This window comes from Vanessa cardui, chromosome 29 (assembly GCF_905220365.1).
Source record: "Vanessa cardui chromosome 29, ilVanCard2.1, whole genome shotgun sequence".
In the NCBI taxonomy this organism is placed as follows: domain Eukaryota; kingdom Metazoa; phylum Arthropoda; class Insecta; order Lepidoptera; family Nymphalidae; genus Vanessa; species Vanessa cardui.
The window spans coordinates 710,096-737,731 of record NC_061151.1 but is presented as its reverse complement, the minus strand read 5'-3'; the positions used below and the strand labels follow the sequence as shown (position 1 = coordinate 737,731).

The following is a 27,636-nucleotide window of genomic DNA, read 5'->3' as shown; positions in this document are numbered from 1 at the left end:
TCAGTGTTGCAATAGAAAATAACGAAATCGAACGTGCCAACTTTATATTTATGGCTGCTGCCAATCGGTTGAAAAATACGTGATTGTTTAAAAACAGCACTTTTTCGTTCTGTCAAATGACCAGTAACACGATCTCACAACAAGTAATACACACGAAACAACGCAGGAAAACACAAATATTAGTGAAACTAAGCGATATTACTACAAAAAAATCTAATTTAGAATTTTGACATCTGTCAAATCGCACTCGTGTTGTAAATAATACCACCTTTTTTTATATGGCTTTTATAAATACCACCATGCCATTATGACAGCTGCGTTTGACATCTGTCAAACTACTTCACTAGTGTGCGTACATACAGCCAATCGTAGGCCGTTATATTTTTCGTTGCGTTCTCATCTTCCACAGTCTATCTAGACATATAAATAATCAATATATTTGTTTGTATATTTTTGGCATTAAAGCCACTAGTTCAAATCACCGTACTGGCTTTTCAAACTTTGGCATTTTATGTATATCTTAGAATTAATTTGGCCCGATATTGCACAGAGCGTACTACGTTTTTTAATTATTTTATAAATGTTCCAAATCAAATAAAACTTACTTTAACAAATTTTCACTTAAACTACGTATTAAATATAAAAACTCAAAAATCTATACTCTATGGCCTTTTTATGACACATTTCTTTGACGTTCTCATTAAGAAAAAAAAACAATACAGCTTTCAAGATACTGATTTAAAACACTGGCTTTTAGTATATATACGTATATATTTATAAATACGTCGAATATAAATTACCCACGGTAGCGCTACCTGAAGGTAGAATTGGTTCAATAGATTTCCATAAACAAATATGACCTTGAATCTGCATTACTCCATTGGTCGAAATCCAAAATAATCTACCAATAGTATTGATTGATTTGATTTTGATATTTTTTTTAATATCGGCGAATTCGCCAATCTTTGGAAACAAAATTAAAGTGAATTTAAGTAGTTAAGTTTAAAAGTGTTGTATACATACATTGGTCAGATAATAAAATATTAAAGGCTTTGTATCTTTAATGAGATAGGTTTTATGTTATTTCAGGCACACAAGGCTTAGTTACCAAGGTAGGCACATTAACCATTTATGCAATTGTTAATATATGGTACAACGCAATATATATGGCAGCGTAACCTCATATCAGCTCCCTACCTGTAAATTCACTCCTGAAGTATCATTGATGGTATTTATATTGTATATATTACTTCATATTTTTACAAAACTATATGTATTATAGCTGAGAAAATTATAAATAATCGAAAAGATGTTTTCTGTTTACTGTCTGTTAATTTAGTGATTGAAATCTATTACAACATAGAGTTTACACTGTTTGATTAAACAGACATTAAGGCGCAGAGGGATTCCATAGACACTACACAAATTTATTTTGAAATTTGATTATGGTAAAGGAACGCGCTTGTCTATGGGTTATCCTAAGGACCTAATTACTTTCACTGAGGAATTTTATAACTGTGTAAAGTTTATATGGTCTAATTAAATATATAGCAATACAAAACTTTTTGAAAGAGGGGATTACTTGTAGGCATAGATCTTTAAAACTTTTTGAATCTATAACTAATATTATAAATGCAACAGACTATATGTCTGTAATGCTTTTAGGACCAAACCATAGGAGGGAATTTGATAAAATTATATATAAAGCAAGTTTAAGCCCTAAGGAAGAACATGCCAAACCCCCTTCCCTTGATTTAATAATTTGAGCATATATGATCTAATATTAGTCAGTGATATTATATACATTTGTATATATGTAACTCTTCAATGTAATAATCTTTCTAAGTTATCAAAACCCCAATTTTGCCTCTAATTTTACACAAATGGAATATAATTTAAATTTCAAAATTAACATCAGTACAATTAGACCAATATTACCCCCATTTTTGACACGAGTTTATTATATTTACCCCGGTGGCCACTTCAACTGCCTACCACCGAGCACATGCAAGTGTAAGTGGTAGACGCTTTGGGCTCCATGGACACCATTGTTCACCACCAGACGCCACCCTTGAGGCGCACGCGCAGCGCCAAGTGACCGAGCTACCAGCATAAGGTGACCTAGGAGCTGTAAAGTTGAACATCATCGGTTAGTATTAGGAAATCAAACTATAGTATAATCTATACTGATGTTATAAATGCTGTAGTCACTCTGTCTGTTTGGCTATCTGTTATTTATAATTTGCTTTTTCGTTCATCTAAGTCTATATGTAGTATATATGAAGCAAGCTTGAACCCTAAGGGAACGCTTAAATTGCGAGCAAAACAGCGGCCGTCAACTTGTTTATATGGAAACTGGTGAACACTACTCGACCACAGAGGTCGCCAAAATATAAAATGTATCTGTATATATTATTGTATTGGATGTTATACTGACCATCATGATTCACAAATAACAAATAATATGATCACAGGTCTCGTCAGTAACATTTGCACATAATTCCAGGCAGCAAGCAGCTTTTAATTTGTGGTCATTGCCAAGTCACTGTAATTATAATCTAAAGAAAACTATTGATACAATTTCTAAATGTTGATTTCTCATGGGAGAAGAGGCCATTAGCCCAGCAGTGGGAAATTTACAGGCTGTTACTAGGGCGAATATTATAGTTATTGTACTTTGGATGGTTTGAAGTACCAGAACGATATTCGTACTTGTTTAGATGCGGTGAAAAGGGTTAATCATCATCAAATCATCAAAATACTCGGTGGTAGGGCTTTGTGCAAGCCCGCCTGGGTAGGTACCACCCACTCATATATTCTACCGCCAAATAACTGTACTCAGTATTGTTGTGTTCCGGTTTGAAGGGCGAGCCAGTGTAGCTAAAGGGTTTTCCATTAAGGGCGCTTGACCTTTGAAATGCAAAAAAAAATACATGTAGGAGAGATATTTGCGAATTTTTTTTTTTTATTAGGAAGGTCTATCGACCCCATTATGTATGGAATATGACATCATTCAAATGACCGCCACGGCTTCGGTTGGTGGCGCGCACACGAAAGGTCCAATTTTCGATGACTCTGGCGCACAAATCGGGCTGTATTTGATCGATGGCGTGTCGTATGTTGACTTTGAGGGCATCGGTGGTTTGCGGCTTGTTGGCATAGACCTGCGACTTAAGAAAACCCCACAAGAAAAAGTCCAGCGATCGATCTCGGTGGCCAGTTCACGTCGCCTCCGCGCGAGATGACCATGTCCAGAAATTGCTCGTGCAGAACTTCCATCGTAGCGTGTGCTGTGTGGCACGTAGCGCCGTCCTGTTGAAACCACATGTTGTCCAGATCCATATTCTCGATTTCAGGCCAAAAGAAGTTGGTTATCATCGACCGGTATCGCTCACCATTGACGTTGACGGCCACACCATTATCGTTTTCGAAAAAATACGGACCAATCACGCCACCGGCCCAAAATGCGCACCAAACAGTCACTTTCTGCGGATGCATTGCCACTTGGTGAACCTCGTGTGGATTGGTCTCGTCCCAAATACGGCAATTTTGCTTGTTGACATAGCCATTCATCCAAAAATGCGCCTCGTCGCTGAAGATGATTTTTTTGCCAAAATCGGCGTCAACTTCCAACTGCTCTAATGCCCAGTCAGCGAACACACGGCGCTGTCTATGGTCATTAACCTTGAGCTCTTGGGTCAGCTGGATCTTGTACGGGTGCAGGCTCAAGTCACAACGCAAAATTCGCCAAGTTGTCTGTGAAAGGCCGAGTTCCTGTGCGCGACGCGGAATTGACTGCCGCGGGTTTTCGAGGACACTGTCGCGCACAGCGACGATATTCTCGGCAGATCTCGCGTTACGTTGACGCACGGGAACCGGCTGATTGTTAATTGACCCGGTTGCATCGCGACCGTAAAACGGGCGAAGTGCGCGGAACGTTGCTCGAACTGAAGACCCATTTTCATCAAACATTTTTATGATTTGCACGTGCTGCTCGACACTGTAACCTGCCATGGTGGTTTGGGAGGACGGAATGAATATAACAAACTGCATTTGACAGCTGTCACTCAAACAACATGGCCCGCAATCAGCTGTCAAAGTTCAAGCGTCCCTATTGGAAAACCCCTTACAAGCACAAGGGACATAACATCTTAGTTCCCAAGGTTGGTGGCGTATTGACGATGTAAGGAATAGTTAATATTTCTTACAGCGTCATTGTCTATGGGTGGTGGTGACCACTTACCATCAGGTGGCCCATATGCTCGTCCGCCAACCTAAACCATAAAAAAATATATCGAAGGCATCATCATCATCGGATTTTAGATGAGTTTCGGTATCGGACACATGCCTACTTCTTAACTTGTGTTTAACTTACCTTAATAAATTTATAACACCCATCTAATTATCAGATAAAAAACTAACAAGCGATGTATTTCGTATGTCAATTGACATAGTGACCTCTTTATTGTTAACATATATGCAACGTTTCGCGTTTGAACGGATGTTGATTTTTAAGCAAGAAAACTCCAAGCAATCCAATTGAGTGATGATTTATGAGAAAAATGTATTATTCTTAAACGATTTTGAGGATATATACACGTTACTACATAGTTGTAGCTGAGATGGCCCAGTGGTTAGAACGCGTGCATGTTAACCGATGATTTCGGGTTCAAACCCAGGCAGGGCAGGCACCACTATATATATGTGCTTAATTTGTGTTTATAATTCATCTCGTGCTCGGCGGTGAAGGAAAACATCGTGAGGAAATGTTTTCCTTCTTGTCAAATTCAGTTTAATTTGCTTTTTTTTCTCAATGATAAGCGCTTTTTAGTTTTTTTTTTATAATTTAATTTCATTTATTTTTCGTATGCGCGTGTGTGTTCTCTCAATTGTCGGGGGCCATCCGAAAATCAATATTGCGCGTTAGCACAGCATGTACTGAGACGATCCCCTTGCTATCTACACTGTATTCCTTGAATTTAATTATTTTCTTGTGCACAATCGTTGTATTGTGTATGTGTAGCAAAATAAATGGTTTTAACACCTTATGCCTGTAGTTACACTGGCTCACTAACCCTTCAAATCGGAATACAATTCAAAGTACTGCGGTTCAGCGGTAGAATATCTGACGAGTGTTAGGTACCCAGATGGGTAACCAAGCACTTTTCCCTCATTTTTAGCTATTTCAATTAATTTTGATGGACCTTTTTATCTAGGTTTGGTAATATGATTGTTCTTAAACCATTCAAAATACAAAACGCATTATATGCATATAAAATATACACAACATATGACATATTTTAATATCGCATAAAATCATCAAAAACATTTAACACAATCAGCTATTTAATTAATTTCTGTATGAGTAACGTTTTTGGAATCTTAAAGATAAACAACGTTACGGCTCGACTCGCGAATACGATCGCTGTCACGCTGATATGAATTTTATATCGTTACGATAAAGCATATAATTACGTATACACTTATTAATGTTGACGATTGTACATGATAAGAATTAGAAATTTTAATTACCTACGTCTGACGTGTGTTCTTATGTTCAATATTATTTAAAGCACTAGCAATATATGCTTACTTCACTTGTGATAATTAACTTTTTATAATATAGTTCTTTTGTAAGACTTTGGGCTTTGATATTTTAGTTGGGGTCACCTTAATGGTTCTAAACTTGAAATGTTGAATGTAAATCCCACAGCTTTTAAAACATCCTCTACATTTAAAATCAAATCATATAAAAATAAACTTTATTAAAGTAGGCTTTTACAAGCACTTTCGAATCGTCATTTTACAGTTGAGTGAAGTTACCACCGGTTCGGAAAGTAGATTCTACCGAGAAGAACCGGCAAGAAACTCAGTAATTACTCTTTTTATCATTTAAAATATACAAAGTCATGTTTGTTAAATACAATTATTTAAATTAATATATCCTGCTTGGAAGTCAACAGGTATTAAGGATAGGTATTGAAAATAATTAGACGACGTCGCTTTAATATAGTTTGGTGAATCTAACATATATAGTTTTTAATCATAACATAAATCATATAATCCTGTCTAGCCTTCTACCAACTCGAAATATACATATTCCTAGATTTATTTCACTGTCCTCTTAGGAACTACTTACCCGTAAATAGTTCGGTCGTATAAACACATTGTTTTAGTTTACTGATTTTCGTAGCGTAGGTATATTATATACTTTTTATTATAGTATAGTAACAGCCTGTAAATTTCCCACGGCTGGGCTGAGGCCTCCTCGCCCACTAAGGAGAAAGTTTTTTGGAACGTATTCCACCACGCTGTTCCAATGCGGTTGAATGCACATGTGGCAGAATTTCGATGAAATTAGACACATGCAGGTTTCCTCACGATGTTTTCCTTCACCGCCGAGCATGAGATGAATTATAAGCACATATATATAGTGGTGCTTGCCTGGTTTTGAACCCGCAATCATCGGTTAAGATGCACGCGTTCTAACCACTGGGCCATCTCAGCTCTCTACATTGTACGATGTGTATGAATTTAATTATAACTTTGTATATATACGTGTGCTACTAAACTTGACCATTTTGATAGGTAGAGAGACTGACAAATGAGCTTGATTATGAGAAATATTAACCATTCCTTACAACAGCTCTTAGAAACTAAGATGTCATGTCTCTTCCGCCTGTTACACTGGCTCACTCGTTAGGCGGTGGAATATGACGGAGCCTTTTTACCCGGACTGTTTATGTAACTCGTATTACATACTTAACATGTTACTGCGACGTGTTTTCAACGCGACATCGAGCATTCCTAGATAAAGCCGCCAGTGAATAATATTGTGAAAACTGCGATAATTATTTCTAAAGTATATTTAATTTTTTAGACAAAACACGTACGGACGTGAAAGTTTTACTAAAAATTTTCAAAATACTTTTCGAAATAGATATATCAACCGACTATCCTTTTTAATTTACCATCGCACGAGACGTTGGAGAATTAATCTGTGCCCTCTTGGTACAAATAAGAGCCGATCAAATCAAAATAAACTTTATTCAAGTAGGCTTTTACAAGCACTTTTGAATCGTCATTTAACAATTAAGTGAAGCTACCACCGGTTTGGAAAGTAGATTCTTCCGAGAAGAACCGGCAAGAATTTCAGTAGTTACACTTTTTCAACATTTAAAAATAAATTCATTTTACTTATATATGTATGTAATAATATAAACTGCCTGGAAGTATTGTTGACACGCATTATACGAATTATTGTAGCTTAATACAACCTTAATTCCATCCCCACTATAATTTAACCCCCAAAATTACGACACCATTACTGATGTTATATATCATCCAAGATCTCAACCAATGATACAGCTACAATTTAATGTAAAAGATTAGAGGACTTTATTGCCAGGTGTTAGGACTATATGAATCGTCCTTGAAATTCAAGCTTTATCACAAATTTCATCAAATTCACTTCAGTGGTTAGGTTGGGAAATAACGAAAGACAGACACAGTTACTATGCCATCTATAATATTAATATAGATTAAAAAAATAATGTACATATAAATAATACAATAAAGTAACACTGCTGAGGTTGTCTTTTCATTTAGGCCGAGGTCTAGAACTCCACAATACTATTATATAGCAGATAACAGATTTATCACAATGTATTGCTTCACCGCTAACTATGCAGTACATAAAATTACATATGTTATAACCAATGGGTTATGGCTTTTATTAATTTAGGAATTACATAATTATTATGTAAATAATTAGGGCTAGAATTGCTTAGCATTCATTTTAAAAGAGTAAAAGTATATTGGAGTTTAATTATAATGCAATAGCTATATAAATTGACAATAGAATTTAATACTGTGTGCACAGACGATCTGATAACGGCTTACAAGGATTTCAATTGCCAATCGTGTGTTGTGAGAAATATGCATTTATTTGATAACATCTTATTTGTAGACGGCTTTATCCTAATTTAGATACTGTATCAATAATTAAATAAACTTTATTGATATTTGCAATTTTAAATTCTGATTGGATTCTAAATTTAAAGGATAATTTTTAAAAATGGAACAATATGCGTAATATTTACCTCTCTGTCACCAGTTTCCGAATCCTGTAGACGAGGAATTTTACGTTTTGGTATCACTAAAAAGTGAACAGGAGCCTGTGGAGCGATATCGTTGAACGCCAGGCACAGTTCATCTTCGTATATTATGTCCGCTTTAATCTCTTTCGATATAATTTTATCGAATATCGTCGGTCCAGAAGTTACATCTGCATTTTGAGCGCGTTTCACTTCATCACTATAAGGCCTACGTACAGCGACCGCAGCGCCTCTGGATATATCGTATATGTTCGTTGGATAACTCTTCTTCAATCTAAACTTTAAGGCGCGTTGAAACACTTTATTGAACATTTTTCTGTTTGAAAAACGCGATCAACAATATTTCATCCTAGCTGCGATAACATTCGGCGCGATTTAAAAAAATATCCGCCTTTTGACAGTTCTGACATTTATCTTTGACGGTTAACCGCATTCCGATGATGTTTCTTTTTATGGCTTGGATGTGAACTTTTTTAGTTTTATTTATTTTAAACAATGGAAAGTTTCTTGACTTCTAAATTGATTAAATTGAGAATATAAATTAAAAATAGCATTTCTGCAATTAAAGAGATGTTCTGTAACCAGTAGAGAAAATAGTCGCCAGCTTTTGCCGGTGATTTTTCCGAACCGATACGATTTGGGAACCTTCAAAAAAACGATCGGTGTTGCGATGTCCATGTGATCGCTTTCCATCAGGTGAGCCCCCTGCTCGTTTGCCTCCTCTAACATAAAAAAAAGAATAACACAAATGTTTGTGTCATTTGTTTATTGCGTCTTTTTACGCGGTGGTCCTGTCGGTTTATTTGTTTCCCTGGCAAGGAGCGCTCCTCCGCAGGTCCCTGTTGTCGTCCCCAGTAAACTAATATCAAGCCATAATAATTCACGACTTCGGACGACACGACGGGGTTTTAAATATGTCAATTTTTTAGAGGGTAACGCATATATAGTGACTTGAGTCTTTAGTTTATAAAGCAAAATGTCAGGTACGGTTTTATTATACGACCTATGTTTTGTTTTAAATAATGTAATGTTAGGGATTAGGGATGTAAGGGGGCGCAAACTACACCTTAGTGCCCCAAGCCAACCTCACCTGCCCGTGGTGCATCCTGCCGACCAGCAAACGAGGCTCTGGCGACCGACTGATGTCGGTATAACCATCAATATAATAGGCGTAGCTAAATACCACAGGCCGGTGACGGGCAGCAGCGTCACCGGTGCGAGAAGCTACGCCCTGCGATCGCCAACCCGCCTGCCCAGCGTGGCGATTATGGGCACAACCTCCACATGCAGCACACACGCAAGCCACGGCCCCCAGTTCCCGGAAGCCCCGCTATTCCTCGTCATGGTGGCGACGATGGTAACGGCGGGACGGGGGGTGCTAAGAATCACCGGGCTACGGGAGGCCACCACAACCGACTGACCCTTGCTACGTACAACGGACGCACGCTACGGTTTGACTCGCATCTAGCGCAACTTGAGGTAGAACTTGGGAAAATTAGGTGGCACATATTAGGGCTATGTGAAGTCCGTAGAGAGGGAGAGGACACCTTAACCCTCGAATCAGGCCACCTAATGTACTTCCGAGAGGGTGACCAACAATCCCAAGGTGGCGTTGGGTTTCTGGTAAATAAGTCCCTAGTTGACAACGTGGTGGAAATCTCCAGTGTGTCGAACAGGGTAGCGTACCTCATTATAAAGCTCACCGAGAGGTACAGCCTCAAGGTGGTGCAAGCGTACGCACCGACCTCGACACACTCGGACGATGAAGTGGAAGAATTATTCGATGACATATCGAGGGCCCTCCACTTCACCACGAAAACCCACTACAACGTTGTCATGGGGGACTTCAACGCTAAAGTGGGAGTACAGAACTGCAGCGAATCGGTAGTAGGACCCCATGGATTTGGAAGCAGGAATCATAGGGGGCAAATGCTTGTCAACTTCCTCGAACGGGAGGGGCTCTTCTTGATGAACTCCTTCTTCAAGAAGCAGCCGCAAAGGAAGTGGACGTGGCAAAGCCCCGACACTATGACGAAAAACGAGATCGACTTCATAATGACGGACAAGAGGCATATATTCAGAGACGTCTCAGTGATTAACAGGTTCAATACCGGTAGTGATCACCGACTCCTCCGAGGCTCTCTGAATATCAATTTTAAGGCCGAGCGCGCCCGTCTGATGAAGTCCACGCTCCGACCAAAGCTGTTCCAAACCATTGCGGGATCTGAAACGTTCCAGTCAATCCTGGAGAACCGATTCGCTGCCGTGGAAACCACAACTGACGTAAACCAGAACCTCGAAAATGTAGTTCGAATTCTCAGGGAAGAAGGCACGAGATATTGTGGCATGCAGCGTAAGGGCAGGAAGTCGAACCTTTCGGAAGAGACTTTGGGGCTCATGAAGAAACGACGTGAAAACCCACCTGTCACTTCGTCAGAGAAACGGCAATTAAACCAAGAGATCAGCAGGCGCGTACGACACGAACTCCGGTGCTCCAATACTCTTGCAATAGAAAGAGCTATTGAGCAGAATCGGGGGTCTAAGGTGTTCGTACAATCTCTTGGAAGGAGCCACCTGACGAAGTTGACCACAGCAAGTGGAGAAGTCGTTTCTTTTAAGCCGGCAGTACTTTCGGAAGTAGAGGACTTCTACGGCCGGTTATACGCATCGCATGCATCTCGACCTGATCCCGAAAATGAGGATCCTAGAGCTACATTAACACGCCATTTCTCCGAAGACCTGCCTGAAGTCAGTATTGGCGAAATCGAGACTGCTCTTGGACAGCTTAAAAATGGAAAAGCCCCTGGAGAGGACGGCGTTACAACAGAGCTATTAAAAGCGGGAGGTAAACTAGTACTTAGGGAACTTCAGACGCTTTTTTAACTCTGTCCTCTTCGAAGGGAGAACTCCGGAGGCGTTTTCAAGAGTGATCACGAACCGTCTTGCGCGAAGATTGGACGAATTCCAACCCCCGGAGCAGGCCGGGTTTCAGACCGGATACGGCACCATAGACCACATCCATACAGTGCGGCAGATTATACAGAAGTCCCATGAGTATAATCGGTCCCTGTGTCTTGCATTCGTGGACTATGAGAAGGCCTTTGACTCGGTTGAAATCTGGGCTGTTCTGGAGTCCCTGCAGCGTTGCCAAGTTGATTGGCGATACATCCAAGTGATGAGATGTCTCTATGAAGCTGCCACCATGTCCGTCCGAGTACAGAATCAGCAAACAAATCCCATACCATTGCATCGAGGAGTGAGACAAGGGGACGTTATTTCCCCCAAATTGTTCACTAATGCAATGGAGGATATGTTCAAGACGCTGAACTGGAAAGGACGTGACATTAACATCAATGGCGAATACATCTCTCACTTGAGATTCGCAGACGACATCGTCATCGTGGCAGAAACGCTGCAGGACCTACAACAAATGCTGAACGAGCTGGCTGATTCTTCTATGCGTATCGGCCTACGGATGAACTTGGATAAAACCAAGGTCATGTTCAATGAATATGTTCTACCGGAACCGACTACGATACATGGTACCGTCCTCGAAGTTGTTCAAAAATATGTCTACCTCGGGCAGACTCTGCGATTAGGTAGAAACAACCTTGAGGACGAGGTGAATAGAAGAATTCAGCTGGGTTGGGCAGCGTTTGGGAAGTTACGTCGAATCTCAACATCGTCGATCCCACAGTGCCTTAAGACGATAGTCTTCAATCAGTGCGTCCTACCCGTCATGACATACGGAGCCGAAACGTGGACACTCACGACAAGGCTGGTCCACCAGCTTAAAGTCGCTCAGCGTGCTATGGAAAGGGCTATGCTCAGCGTTTCTTTGAGGGATCGCATCAGAAATGAGGTGATCCGTCAAAGAACCAAAGTCATCGACATAGCCCACCGGATTAGTAAGCTGAAGTGGCAGTGGGCTGGTCATATTTGTCGTAGAACCGACAACCGTTGGGGAAAACGTGTTCTAAAGTGGAGACCGCGTCTCGGCAAACGTAGTGTAGGACGTCCTCAGGCACGGTGGAGTGACGATATACGCAAGGCGGCAGGCAGGAGCTGGATGCGAGTAGCCGGAGAAAGACCACAGTGGCGTGCACTGGGAGAGGCCTATGTCCAGCAGTGGACAAAAATAGGCTGTTGATGATGATGATGATGATGATGAATGTTACATAAATTAGTAGTGAATCCTAAATTTTTAAACTTAACTTTACCTTCAGTTCTTTATCGCTACTGCAACCGATATTCGACTGAACTCGATTTTTAAAATTTGATAGTCAAGCCTCAAATGTTATGAACAGAAAAGAGAAAGGCTGAAAGGACAACACTTGAAATTTTCCTCACGTTGATAAAACTACATAGAATGGTAAGTACCTTGGGTCTAGGAATGCTCATCATTTTTCTAATGTATCTCTTCCGATGTAATCAATGTAAGTATTGATTTTTAAATGCTATGGCATTTAGAAATTTGGCATTTTTTAAATATATTTACTCCTTTATACATACAGATGGCTAGCAGATTGAGCTCTATATGAGCACCTATGATGAAGTGATATAGTCTTTAAGGCAAATAAACTTGTCCGTTTGCAGATGATTGTCATCCAAACTTTTGATGTGCGTAAGCTGGATCCATACTCAATAAAAACAGTTATTAAAATAATAAATGTTATAACTGATATATATTAATAAGCAAACAAACAGCTTTAACGTATGAGGACCTAAAATTAATTCTTATAGTACCACGGCCGTGCCCAAACTTAAAGGTTGGAGTGGGGCTATAAGCTTTTAGACTATAACCTATTACAAATATTCTACACCCAAACAGCAGTACTCAGTATTGTTGTGTTTCAGTTTACAATCAAGTGAGCCAGCGTTAATACATATGGGACATAACATCTTAGTGCCCAGGGTTGATGTCCCATTGTCGATCTAAGGTCTATGGGGCTGGTATACTATTTCCGACTCCGCAAAGTCAATAAATCTTTCTATAATAAAATTCCGCAGACATTTTAAACTTTACCGTTTCGTAAATTCAAATCGTTATAAAAAATACATTGGTAAAAAAGGCATATCATTCGATGCAAGATTTTATAGATGGTAAAAAAGCGTTAAATTAATACCTGTTGACTTCCAGGCAGGATATTTTAATTTAAATAATTGTATTAACAAACATGACTTGGTATTTTTTAAATGTTGAAAAAGAGTAACTACCGAGTATTTTGCCGGTTCTTCTCGGTAGAATCTACTTTCCGAACCGGTGGTGGCTTCATTAATTGTTTAATAACGATTTATAAGTGCTTGTAAAAGCCCACTTGAATAAAGTTTATTTTGATTTTGATTTTAATCAAGTAGCCCTATTCTGGAGTGAATGGCTTACTTGCATGGAAGCTTTTCCATTTGTAATATTACTAAGATTAAAGGATATATAAATGAAACGATTTGTTACAATTATAAAATATGTATTAAAGCTTTCGTTATACATGTATATGATAAATAATTTACAGTTATATAGTAATAATAAATAGTACCATTTACCGTATATTTATACTTACAAACGTAACAGCTACTTACATTTATCTTATTTATTTTAAGTACAATTATATTGAGCAACCCGATCTTTAAGATTAATAGTATTTTAAAATTTATTATTTCAAACACATCCATTGTTTTTGAGCAGAGTTTAATTTTACATTGAACACAATGGCAATTATATTATTATATTTTGCATGCATTTTAAGGTGTAGAAATATTTGTCTGTAAATTTTCCAATATGGAACTAAAGTCCCTTCTCTACTAAAAGAGGGGGTTCCAAGGCAAGTTAGTGGATAAACATCCGAAAATTACCAGTTAAAAACATTTAAATGTCAATACATTTAAAATAACTGTTGGGCGCCATCTTTGTTGATGACTTAGTATTCACTGTCTCCAGAATTAATAAATTGGTTACGAATGCTCAAAGTTAGTCTAAATTTTCAACAGTAAGGATATTTCTTGTTGAAGAAATAAATTTAATATATATATCCTTAAAATTTGACTGTTGTGGCACATTAGGAAATAATATATGGCTTATTTTATCAGATTGTCACAATCAAAATACATTTATATTTTCTTGATCAAATAAAACAGAAGTCAATATGTTTTGTATGCATTGACAGCTATTAAAGTTACATTTACATAAATTCCTTAAAAAAAACAATTATCTATGTACTGTACATTTATAATCTGGAATACCTAAGCCTTATGTTTTAAAATTATGATCTTAATATACTCTCTATTTTATGTAATGTAAATTAATATTTAATATACATAAACAGATACACTTTATAAAGAAAATTAAATCACATCAAATTTTCTATTGTTTTGTGGGAATGTTTAACCAAACGATTTTTTTTCGTTTAACGTTTTCCAATAAAAAAAATGACAAAACAAATTCATAATTTTGACGTTGATTTGATACATTATTAGGTATGGTATTATTTAAATAGATACCTAATATTTTGTCAAAATATAATATGTTTATCTAAGGTTTATTAATATCTAAACACTCAATTGGAATAAAAATGGCATCATGTCATTTTTAATAATTCTGTTGAAGTAAAAATATTTATAATATATTTTATTATCTGTATAAAGTCTGAAAATTAATAAGCGATGTTTTAAACTAATCTTGAATATTTTAAAAAATGGCTGCATTTTATTTCTGAATAGTTTACTACTTTTATTTTCTTTCAAATAAAAAAAGAATACACTCATATCCAAATTAGATATTAGTTAATTTTCTATAATAAACCAATTGCAAGTTAATATTATTTTAACAGTATATTGGTTATACCTCTAGGTTTTTTATTTAAAACGTAACTAAATAAATATCCCTGATTAAACTCTATCACAATTTTGAATTTACACGTAACAATGTCAAATATAATTATAATAATATTTAAAATCTACACAGATAATATTTAACGTCAATAATAAATATTTTTATAAATAGAAAATCACTTATATTGATAGTGTAGAATAACCTTATCTTTAAAAAATTACAACCTTATTTTGTGTAGACGTACTTGTCTACGTTTTGCATGTATCATGCTTCTATCACACTTGAATAGGTTGCGAATAAAAGAGATAGCAATAGTCTCAGAGTTCCGTATACGATATCTCGAACTGTCTTGTTTTGTAAGATGAGTCGGAAAAGCAGAATCATCATGAAGAATATCACGCCTTTGTGTAAGAGATACATTCTGAAAAAAATAAAAATATTGTAAATAATCAAAATTGTGTTTAATTTCCGCTATTAAGTTATTGACATTATTTTTTAATAAAAATTTAATAGCAATAGCAACACTGAATTAATGCATTCTTATTTTAAATTGGACATTCTACCGAATGAGCCATTATTGATTAAGATTCTATGCCTTTCTTACTGTATATGTAACTGTTGGAAATTGAAAGAAGTTTCTCGTCAGTTTTTGTTGGTAGAATCTACCTTGAATAAAGTATATTTTAATTTGATTTGCCTTATGAATATATATTACCTATTAGCGTGTTTCCTAGCCTCTTCCATGTCTTGATCTCTTTCCTTTAGCAAATATTTCCTAGTGCCTTTGACGAAGTTTTTGTAATGGTCATTCCAGCTGTGAAAAATGACAATTTATTAGTAAGTAATTCTTGCCCGTGTATTCATTCACGTTTTAGGGATTGGTTGTCACGTGTCAGTTAAAAAAAGTAAACGTCCTTTCTTGGAGATCAAGTTTGCTTCATACCAAATTTCATCAAATTCGAATCAGGGGTTTGGTAGTGAAAGAGCGACAGACAGACTGACCGATACTTTCACATTTATAATATAAGTAATGAAGCATAGATTCCTACCATAATTTTACATCGACTCGGCCGAACCCGGGACCTCGGAGTGGCGTACCCATGAATAACCGGTGTACTCACCACGGAGGTCGTCAAACCGTTTATAAACCGTTCAGCTATGCGTCTGATAGTAGCGGAGGCATTGAAGGCTTTAACTCACTCTATACTGCGAGGGTCTAGGTTGTATATTGCTGCGTCACTCGGGGTGAGTCTCGTTCGAAGTTTCTCCACATTGTCCGTCTTGAATTTCCATTCGCGTAACGCGAAAAATGCGAGGACATCGTTCATTGCTCGCAACCTTTGTTCAGCTGTTATTAAGCTTATTCTGTAACAAGCAATGGATGCTATTATTGAAAAATGGTGTGAGTATCTCTTAGTTTATTGGGGAGTGGGGTGTATGGGATGATTTTCAGTCTCGTTATCTATGGACCACTTAACATCAGATGGTCAATAGGGAAATCTGTTCCACTGTACCTTACCTAGTCTTACCTAATCCTTTATACCTTAGAGTAGTAGAGCAAAAAGGTTCATTAAAAGACGAGGGTTGTTGCTAGTTTGTTTTTTGCCTAAAAGCAGACATATGCTACTAGTATTCTTGCCACCATTGCTCACGTTCAAGTTTTGTACAGTAACATATTTTAATTAATGTGGGAATGTTAGGTGTGTGTTTGAGAAGTATAATGTGAGTTTGTATGATAGTGTAAGAATGACAGAGACAACATGACAGAGAATTATGTAGGTGTGAGCGAGAGGGAGAAAAAGTAGGTACAATGGCGACACGACGAGTAAATATTACGTGCTCTCTTTTAATATCGAAGCAATAAATATAAACTGCGGATACTTTGTGGTTTCTTTAAACCCTACATCCCATATTCATAGATGCTAATGATCGGTTGAAGAGTATAATCGTCATTACGATAATATACTCAAGATCAATCTCAATATCTCATCAGTAAAACTTTTCTTGATCCAAACCAGGTGATGACTCAGATGGACTATCACTACTTCTTGGTGGTAGGGCTTTGTGCAAGCCCGTCTGGGTAGGTACCACCCACTCATCAGTTATTTTACCGCCAAATAACAGTACTCAGTATTTTTGTGTGCCGGTTTGAAGGGTGAGTGAGCCAGTGTAACTACAGGCACAAGGGACATAACATCTTAGTTCCCAAGGTTGGTGGTACATTGACGATGTAAGAAATAGTTAATTTTTCTTAAAGTTTCATTGTCTATGGGTGATGGTGACCACTTACCATTAGGTGGGCTATATGATAGTCCACCAACCTATACCATAAAAAAATCAACGGTACCATATGAATGACGTTAATAACTACATGGCGATCTTTTACCACTATCAAGACTAAAAATATACCTGCTGCAGAAAATCAGATAAAAACTGCTGGTCAAAAATCATGGTCTTACTTCATCTTAACCCCGAGCGCCCGCATGATGTATTCAGCGATGTGGAGAGGTATTGTCTGTAAGAAGAACTCGAGGACCTTTTGAGCATATCTAGAACAAAAAAAGAGAAGAAACAAAACTGATTACTGTGTTCCATAAACTTGCCACCTGGTTTCGCACGGATAAAGTAACAAAAAAGATAAAAAATCTTTACGTTTTGTTAGTACAGTTCACCAAATTTTCGTTCCCAATGGACTTCGGACAGCACGAGACAGATTACAAAATATTCATTGTCTATCAAGCCTATCCCTGTTCTATGTATAACATATGATTCCTGCTTATTATATGTATGTATAAATAAATATGAGACAACATCACATACATTACTCTGATCCCAATGTAAGTAGCTAACGCACTTGAGTTATGGAAAATCAGAAGTAACGTCGGCACCACAAACATCCAGACCCGAGGCAACATAGAAAACTAATGATAATCTACATCGACTCAGCCGGGAATCGAAGCCGGGACCTCGGAGGGGCGTATCCATGAAAACTGGTGTTTACATCACTCGACCACGGAGGTCGTCAATTATTGTTTAAGTATTGAGCCGTAATCCTGTTAAATATAGCGAACTCAATTAGAAACAAACTTTAAGAACACTAGTTGTAATTCCACGTACCGGTTCTCCACGCCAGAACCGCTGGGATACCACAAGCAGCCATCTAGAGGGTACCGTGTGAGGTACACTTTCAGAGCGGCTTCGAAGTCACCCCAAGTGGTCGGGTTCTCGTATGTACTGCAGTTGTAAACTCGGACATCTGGAAGTCTGGACAGTCACAGAATCGTTAAGAATCTTAAGAAGACTTCGACAAGACTGGTCCATTGTTTAGAACAGGAACAGGCAAGCACTAAATTTTAATGTGCTTAATTTGTGTTTATAATTCACCTCGAGCTCAGCGGTAAAGAAAAATCATCGTGAGGATCCATCAACTCGCATTGGAGAGGAGGCCTTAGCTCATCAGTGGGAAATTGATTGGCTGTTGTTGTTGTTATTGGAAGAATGAAATCCAACGCATTTTGTTTTGATCACGATGTTTTCCGTCATTTATGAGCACTTCTTATTAAGCACATGAAAATTCAACGCAGTTTATCATGGTTCCAACTCGCAATAATAAGTTAAGATCTCTTCCATGACACAAATGGTTATGTAACTCACTTATCCACAGCAGTCTCCCAGCCAACAGCCAGTAACGTATCGATGGCTATATCCACGGGTAAGAGATCAGCTCTCGCTCCTGGTTTCCTGCTGAAAACGTGGAGTAAGCCTTTCCCAGCAGCAGCCACGACTCCACTGGGTCCGTTCAAGTTTTCAATCCAGCCGGGGTACGGGTTTTTGAGGGAAGACACGACTGTGAAAGCACCAGAGAATATTTGGCATTATTTTTAGAAATATACACTAATATTATATGTGTGAAAGTAACTCTGTAACTTCAGCGGTTTGGTCGTGAAAGAGCGACAGACAGACAGAGTTACTTTCACATATATAATATCAGGATATCAGTCGACTTATATCAATAACGGATATAGCTTTTTTTATGGAATATTTTAGCGGACGAACGTATGGGCCACCTGATGGTAAGTGGTCACCATCACCCATAGACAATCACGCTGTAAGAAATATTAACTATTCCTTACATCGTCAATGCGCCACCAACCTTCGGAACTAAGATGCTTTGTCCCTTGTGCCTTTAGTTACACTGGCTCATTCAGCCTACTCTACTGCCTACTATTGTTTATTGGAAGAATATCTGATGAGTGGGTGGTACCTACCCAGACGGGCTTGCACAGAGGCCTACCACTAAGTAAAATTATATATACTATATAAGTTCCCACGTTTGGCTCGGTGTTCTAGTATAGCTATATTGTCCGTGTATTATATATAAAAACCTTACTCTCGAATCACTCTATCTATTAAAAAACCGCATCGAAATCCGTTGCTTAATTTTAAAGATCTAAGCATACATAGAGCAGACAGCGGTAAGTGACTTTTTTAATACTGTGTAATAATGATGATTATAATTTACCGATAGTTGGTCTGAAGATGGCGATCGGGTAGTTTCTGTTAGCGCGACTGCGAACAGCTTCCTCGGCCATCGCCTTCGTAAATGTGTAAGTATTTGGTTTAGGCTTAATGTATCTGTAATAAAAATAATCGAAACGAAAACATGAAATACCCAATGTTTCGCAATACGACAGATGTATCTATAGCTACAGAAATACTGTTATTACCTGTTGACTTCCAGGCAGGATATATTAATTTAAATAATTGTATTAACTAACATGACATTGTATTTTTTAAATGTTGAAAAGAGTAACTACTGTGTTTTTGCCGGTTCTTCTCGGTAGAATCTACTTTCCGAACCGGTGGTAGCTTCACTTAATTGTGAAATGAATTGTTGAATGAATCTTTAAGATTTTTCTCTACCGAAATGTGCCTAACGCGGCTATAGAAGTTTACACTTCAAAAAATAATTATATATCTGTTTACAACCTTCTGATATAAGTCTTTTCAGACTTAGCTTCTCAATCTTTTATGTACAAATAGTCGCCCTCGGCTTCGCACGTGTTTTAGGATGTTTGCTGTCATGTATTTGGCGAAAGCCTCCTTTTATAAATTCAACTTTGCTTCACATCAAATTTCATCAAATTCGATTCATTGGTTTGATCGTGAAAGAGGATAGACAGTTACTTTTCACATTTATAATATTAATATAGATAAGGACTTACTGAGAAGTGATACTAGCCAGCAGATGGGCTGGTACAGCATCAACCAGCGCCAGAAGACGAGGTAGTGGCGCGGGAGCCGGGTACACTTTCTCTTCTATCACGTTCAACTCCGGATTGCAATATGCTGTCGACACGTGTATGAGGGCCTGGGGGTAAAGTAAATTGATACATTAAAAAAAAATAAGACTTTTCATGGAAGACCCTGGTAGAACGGAGTTCAGTAAGTTACGGCTTCGCATGGATGAAATTCTGATACTAAATATACTATAGAATGAACAGCGTTCACAGCCTTTTTGTCATTAGACAGTACAAAAAGCTTATATCTCTGCATTTTAAATCTGTTATATCTTAAATTTAATTATATGCTGTAAAGGGCTATATTGATCTTTATTAAATGCACAATATATTTAAGGTGCTTAATTGGATAAGGGTTAATGTTTAAATAAAACTAATTATAACGGATGAATCGCGTATATTAATTATTTTTAAACATCCCGACGTTTCGAGCACTTTGCAGTGTTCGTGGTCACGGGTAGACTAAGATGACATTTGTCTATTTGAAGAACAAAGGAAATATTATTAACAACTACCGCCAACGATTTCTCATTTCGCGGACCATGACCACGAACACTGCAAAGTGCTCGAAACGTCGGGATGTTTAAAAATAATTAATATACGCGATTCATCCGTTATAATTAGTTTTATTTAAATGTGTAATAATCGCGAAAATTTAAGACAACATTAAGGATTAATGTTGTATTGCTTGAAATTGCTTCGTAAATAAGCCATTATTTCTTGTAAAAAAAATAATTATTATGGGTTATCTTGGGACATATACTATTTTGGACTTTTTGGTAGATCTTTTTAAAGTATACAATAAAGGACAAATTAGCAACGTTTGAGTATAATTCACATCACATATTAAATTGTTTATTCAAATTGTGTAATTTGCAACATTAGTTAAAGTTTTTTGGACAAAATTGTACCTGAAGATTGGGCAAAGTGTCACAGAGGTCCATAAGTCGCATCACGGATAGCACGTTCTGTTCCACGGCACTTTGGAGGGGTTCGTCAAATTTCAGGGTCGCAGCTGAATGGAACACCACTGATACCTGGAAGATTCTCAATCTTTTAATTTACATCACATATGGGGTTTGCCAAATTTATATGGGAAAAGCGACGCCAATATTTGTCTCCTTTTCCAAAATATTTCTTTCTCCTTTTTACAAATAAATAATTGTTTTTTATACAATTATCAAAACAGAGAAAACCGTATTATAATTCGTCATATTCTTGGTAGGTATGGACACTACTCTCTGTGGGTACTACACATCCATCAAATATTCTACCTGGGAGTAATACCTAATATAGTTGTACCCCGGTTTGAAGAGTAACTAAAAAATTCAGCGGTTGATATTTTGGCAATTTTGTTATTTTAGCCAAGAGGAGATTCTTTCATTCCCATGGTGTACTATCAACCGTAAACTCACTAATCGTATAACCCTTCGTGTTTAGGGGTCCCACACATTTATTTAAATTTAGCAACAGCACTTTGAACGGGATTCTCGGATCAATGGAATCAATGGGATTTATACAATCCTTAGTATAGTAAAGGACTGCACATAGACACGATAGTTTCCTTAATGACTAGTAGAGACACAAGGTAAACACATAAAAAAACATACTATAACATGATCTTTTTTTTATTTCTGTGTGGGGAATTGAGTCATTTTTTTTCCCCATTTTGGGGAATTTCGCTTAGATTTTTTACGGAATTAGGTGAATAGATATTGGCAACCCTGGTGATAAGTCTCACAGATAATTTAACATTCAGATCAAATTCAGGTAAATTACCTCCTGGAGCTGTTTAAGATATTCGCTAGCGATTCCAAGTCCTGGCTGCGCTACGTCACCCTGTATAAACGACAGCTTGTCCAACTGGGTTGGATTCTGCTGACGGATTATATCGAACACCTGTATAAGCAGATAAAGCAATATGAATTTCATAGAAAAACCAAAATAATATATGGATACAGCGGCAATACTATGAATGTCGAGATTCTTATTTTTAGTAGTCATAAATGAGCTGAGATGACCCAGTGGTTAGAACGCGTGCATCTTAACCGATGTTAACGGGTTTAAACCCAGGCAAGCACCACTATATATATGTGCTTAATTTGTGTTTACAATTCATCTCGTGCTCGGCTGTGAAGGAAAACATCGTGAGGAAACTTGCATGGGTCTAATTTAATCGAAATTTTGCCACATATACATTCCACCAACCAGCATTGGAACAGCGTCGTGTATTTTCCAAAAATCTCTCCTTAATGGTAGAGGAGGCCTTAAGCCCAGCAGTGAGAAATTTACAGGCTGTTACTTATATATAAATATCATTATTCTTACTATTTAAGGCCTGGAAAACTTAAATGACTGTGATAGTTACCCTGAGTGTCTCGCTACGCATCAGATACAATCTGGGCATGAACGATGGTTTAAAGTGGATATTCTCGTGTAAAATGTCACGCTAATTATTATAGGTTTTCAAATACCAAATTAAATAAAGTCTTTTCCATATTATTGGGTAATAATGTTGGATACAAACCTGTGATTGCTTCAGTTTCGTTAGCCTTTTCTCCGGTGTTTCTCCTTTCTTTTGCCTCATCAGCAGATGGAGCCGCCCAACATCAGGACATGTGGAAAGCAGACGCTCGATCAATACCTGTACAGGAAAAGGTAGAAGTTAATTGATGTATATCTCTGTTAGGTTACTATGTATTGGGGTAATCTACTATGTTTGAAAAAGTTCATCAACATAACAAATATATATTTCGAGAAAATAAACACGGTTCAGTTCATCAAATAAATAAAATCTTAAACCTTTTTTTTTATCCCGAAAAAACGCTGTCTGTCATTTTGGGGACGTCACATTGATTAAAACTCACACACTCACGCTCAGGAACTTGAAATCTGGCAGGTAGATTCCTTATAGAACCTACCCCTAAGGGTAGAAACCTCACACCTAAGGGTGTAAAACGGTGTTCGAAGTGTGTATTTTATCATATATGCGCGTGTAAAGTCACAGGTTTAGTTCTAGTTTTTGTATGACATTGCCATAATTTGTGAAATTTATTCTAAGAGTTTCCTTAATAATAGGTACACTTTAAATCTTTCTTTTTGACGACCTCCGTGGTCGAGTCACAATACTCGATTACATGGGTACACCACTCCGAGGTCCTAGATTCGATTACCGGCCGAGTCGATGAAGAAAAAGTTCATTAGTGTTTTATGTTGTCTTGGGTCTGGGTGTTGTGTTACCAACGTTTATTCTGAATTCTATAACACAAGTGCTTTAGCTACTTGCATTGGATTTAATGTTCCGAATTATTTATACGACGCAGTTATAAGTTAGTAGTTATAAAGGTGCATACAATTGACCTACAGGGAAAGATCGCATCGACCTTGCGGTGACCTTTCTCCCAATATTCGGATGTTACGGACATCGAATTGAATCTTGATGAACGTATTGTAGTGTGTAATTACGAGTTAACGATTTTCTTTCCTTAAATAGTTCGTCGAAATTATCTTCCGGTTGATATGAATATGCCGAGGTCGGTTTTGATGTTTATTACTCTTGTAGGCATTCGTTTATTTTCTTTTGAAATTAAACTTTTTTTTTACATATTTATTTTTTCTATGCACTAGTAATCTCCAAAACTTTTGTCCAAAGAGGTCTTATTCCAATAGTAATATTTATATTGTAAAAAGAAAAAAAAACAAAAATAAAAACTATTTTCCGTGTAAGTTTATTATTGTTTCTTAGACAACCAGAATCTGTACGTTGGAGAAAAATATCTGTAACCCAAGTAAAGCATTTTGTGTGCTATTGGCTATGTTCTAGCAGAGTTAATAGCAAGTTAATTTATTGAATACTAAATATAGTAGAGAATGACTAAATTATAAACTATATTTTCTAAGTATTACATACAAAAACTTTCCTCTCGAATCACTAAATCTATTAACAAAAATCACACCTTTTTCTGTTGTTTAGTATGGATATGACATATCTGTTTGTTAGAATATCATTGATTATACCCTTCAACCAACGACTTAATTCTCCAAAAGCTGCCTAATACGGATTTAATCAATTATAGTAAAATCTGTACTGGACAATAAGTGTTTTGTTAAATTCAAAAGCGCCAGAAATCGCGGGCCCAGCTAGTACATTCGGGGTGAGAAAAGATTCGTCACCATAAGATCTATTTTCGCGTGCTCAGTACGAGCGATAATCTGCTTTACCGATCGAGCATGACATATTGCGTCGCAATGACTTGATGTTTAGATTCAAAAGGTACAAAGAGTTTAAGACTTGATAAAGGAATGAATTTAAAAACTGACGAAGGTTTTCTTACTCTGACTGCACATAGTCTGTCTTAAGATAGTAAATTAAAAACAAATGGGATATTACTCTTCATCTGATAGTCTTCCTGACAGATGTCGATGGATTATAACCGTACGAAGTAGGGACTAGCAGCTAGTATAGAAATACGTGTCATACAAATATATATCATAAATACGTGGAAAATTCCATTCGTTTATTTTGAATGACAAATCCAGAAAAACCTATTCTATGAGAAGCATTGACATTCGTTGATCAGACAGATCAGAAGTCGACTCAGAGTTGCCTAGTAATGATGATGGTATGTCGGTGGTAGGGCTATGTGCAAGCCCGTCTGGGTAGGTACCACCCATTCATCAGTTATTCTACCGCCAAATAACAGTACTCAGTATTGTTGTATTCCGGTCTGAAGGGTGAGTGAGCCAGTGTAACTACAGGCACAAGGGACAGAACATCTTAGTTCCCAAGGTTGGTGGCACATTGACGGTGTAAGGAATAGTTAATATTTCTTCCAGCGTCATTGTTTATGGGCGATGGTGACCACTTACCATCAGGTGGCCCATATGCTCGTCCGCCAACTTATACCATTAAAAAAAAAGAAACAGTATAAACGTAACGTATACTAACTAATATGTTATACGACGTTTATATTAGTCGCCCACAGATTCGCTCGCGTTTTAAGGTATATATAAAACATGGGCTATGTCTGTCCGTTCAGTTGTTTGGTCGTTAAAGAGACCAATAGACAGAGATACTTTCACATTTATAATGTTGTAATATGTAATATAAGAGTCGAGATGGCCCAGTGGTTATAACACGTGCATCTTAACCGATGATTGCGGGTTCAAATCCAGGCAAGCACCGCTGATTCATGTGCTTAATTTGTCTTTATAATTCATCTCGTGCTCAGCGTTGAAGGAAAACATCGTGAGGAAACCTGCATGTGACAAATTTCATAGAAATTCTGCCACATGTGTATTCCACCAACCCGCATTGGAACAGCGTGGTGGAATATGTTCCAAACCTTCTCCTCAAAGGGAGTGGACGCCTTTAGCCCAGCAGTGGGAATTTACATGCTGTTGTTGTATGTAATATAATACAGATAAGGACTCACTGAGAAATGATATTAGCCTTACCAGTCTGTCTGTCTGTCTGTTATATCTCGACCGAGTTCTACGTCCAATCGAGTTGTTCGAGAATAATACCCCATGAAATCGACGTGTGATATTATTAAGCGTTCACGAAACTTTTAACGTGTAGTAATTACATCTTTATTGATTATTGTATTCTTTATATAATTGTTGTGTTGTCATTTGTAATTGATTTCGTGGACGAGGTTGAATTTTATTATGAAGATTTTATTGTTTTTAGATTTTTTATTATTACAGCGAATATAGCTGTCTTTTTGATACAATATAATTACATAATATAAAACAAAGTCGCTTACCGCTGTCTGCTCTATGTATCCTTAGATCTTTAAAATCACGCAACGGAATATGATGCGGCTTTATTTTAATAGCTATATTGATTCGTGAGGACAAAAATCTTTTTTGTATACAATACATGGACAATATAGTAAAGAAACGCTCATGATTTTAGAAGTTTCTAATGTGATGTCGTAAATAAACAAAATCTGTATTATATTTAGTATCATTAATGCACGTGCAAAGCCTATAAGGTATATAAATTCCAGGTTATGTATTAATACATCCTTATCTAGGTTTCCTCACGATGTTTTGTATAGTTTTTTATTTTTCTAAATATGAGACAACATCACATACATTACTCTGATCCCAATAGCTATAGCACTTGTGATATGGAAAATCAGAAGTAACGACGGTACAAACTCTCAGACCCAAGACAACATAGAAAAATAATGATAATCTACATCGACTCGGTTGGGAATCATGTCAGGAACATCAGTAGTGGCGTACCCATGAAAACCGGTGTACACATTCTACCACGGAGGTCGTCAAAATATAGTGTCATGGACTCACTTTTCCCATGAAGCCAGTCGCGCCCGTGATGAAGATGTCCCTTCCTGCATAGAACTGCGGTAGCAGCGCACCAACTGGCGACTTTGGTCGCGCAACCATTTTGAACCTGTGAACGATATATAGTTTTTAAAAAGACATCAACATTAACAGCCTGTAAATTTCCCACAGCTGGGATAAGGCCTCCTCTTCCATTAAGGAGAGGGTTTGGAACATATTCCACCATGTTATTCGAATGCGGGTTGGTGCAATGCAGATGTGGCAGAATTTTTGTGAAATTGGTCACATGTAGATTTCCTCACGATGTTTTCCTTCACCGAGTCCGAGATGAATTATAAACACAAATTAAGCAAATGAATATTCAGTAGTTTGAACCAGCAGCAATTAAGATTTACATTCTAACCACTGGGCCATCTCGGCTCTCCAAGAAAGTGATATATTTATATCATTTAAAGATGTATGTATGACTTGTTTTTTAAGTGTCTGTGGCATCCGGTATCAAAATTCACAACGCGTGAATAATCGCAACAATATTGATGCTTCATTAGGAATGTGTATCGCGTTCCTCCGTAACCCTGTTTGTCTGTGCTAATATGCAATGAAAGATTTTGTAATCGTGCATCTTAGGAACTATGATTTCTTTTTGAAAAAAACTTTCTATATTGTATAGAATGTTTATTACATATTACTTGGTAGGGCTTTGTGCAAGCCCGCCTGGGTAGGTAACATCCACTCATCAGATATTCTACCGCTAAACAACAGTACGCATTATTGTTGTGTTCCGGTTTGAAGGTTGAGTGAGCCAGTGTAACTACAGGCAAAAGGCACATAACGTCTTAATTCCCAAGGTTGGTGGCGCATTGACAATGTAAGGAATAGTTAATATTTCTTACAGCGTCATTGTCTATGGGTGATGGTGACCACTTACCATCAGGTCCGCCAACCTATACCATAGAAAAAGTAGACTTGAACTATAAAAAATACATAGGATTTTTTGCCTAACACATAACAGACATGACGATCTAAAACGCGAGCGAACCCTTGGGCGACTCCTAGTCATATATAATCATGATATTAG

General features: G+C 37.4%; 2 protein-coding genes across 2 annotated transcripts in view; both read right to left on the bottom strand.

The window, feature by feature from the left end:
* Positions 1-1,584: 1,584 nt before the first annotated feature.
* Positions 1,585-8,522, bottom strand: LOC124541959 (uncharacterized HIT-like protein Synpcc7942_1390). The gene is made up of 2 exons (XM_047119898.1): positions 8,103-8,522; positions 1,585-2,128 (listed from the first exon to the last, which is right to left on the bottom strand). The coding sequence occupies exons 1-2, from the start codon at positions 8,427-8,429 to the stop codon at positions 1,967-1,969; spliced, it is 489 nt and encodes a 162-aa protein (XP_046975854.1). The 5' UTR covers positions 8,430-8,522; the 3' UTR covers positions 1,585-1,966.
* Positions 8,523-14,705: 6,183 nt separating this feature from the next.
* Positions 14,706-27,636, bottom strand: part of LOC124542030 (putative fatty acyl-CoA reductase CG5065) — a 43,724-nt gene continuing 30,793 nt past the window's right edge. The window contains exons 2-13 of the mRNA XM_047119987.1: positions 26,562-26,667; positions 22,771-22,887; positions 22,023-22,142; positions 21,155-21,280; positions 20,169-20,314; positions 19,466-19,578; positions 18,598-18,790; positions 18,061-18,207; positions 17,403-17,492; positions 16,144-16,308; positions 15,659-15,757; positions 14,706-15,364 (exon numbers count right to left, since the gene is read on the bottom strand). Of these exons, the coding sequence (XP_046975943.1) occupies positions 15,208-15,364; positions 15,659-15,757; positions 16,144-16,308; positions 17,403-17,492; positions 18,061-18,207; positions 18,598-18,790; positions 19,466-19,578; positions 20,169-20,314; positions 21,155-21,280; positions 22,023-22,142; positions 22,771-22,887; positions 26,562-26,660 (1,572 nt within the window). The 5' untranslated portion in view covers positions 26,661-26,667 and the 3' untranslated portion in view covers positions 14,706-15,207. The remainder of the gene's footprint in view (positions 15,365-15,658; positions 15,758-16,143; positions 16,309-17,402; positions 17,493-18,060; positions 18,208-18,597; positions 18,791-19,465; positions 19,579-20,168; positions 20,315-21,154; positions 21,281-22,022; positions 22,143-22,770; positions 22,888-26,561; positions 26,668-27,636) is intronic.

What these genes read in the sequence shown, in the direction of transcription:
- LOC124541959 (XM_047119898.1), bottom strand. Translation starts at nt 8,429, where the DNA reads ATGTTCAATAAAGTGTTTCAACGCGCCTTAAAGTTTAGATTGAAGAAG. An exon ending in CGGAAACTGGTGACAGAGAG is followed by an intron (nt 2,129 to 8,102) that starts GTAAATATTACG and finishes TCAACTTTACAG; the next exon opens with CTCCTAGGTCACCTTATGCT.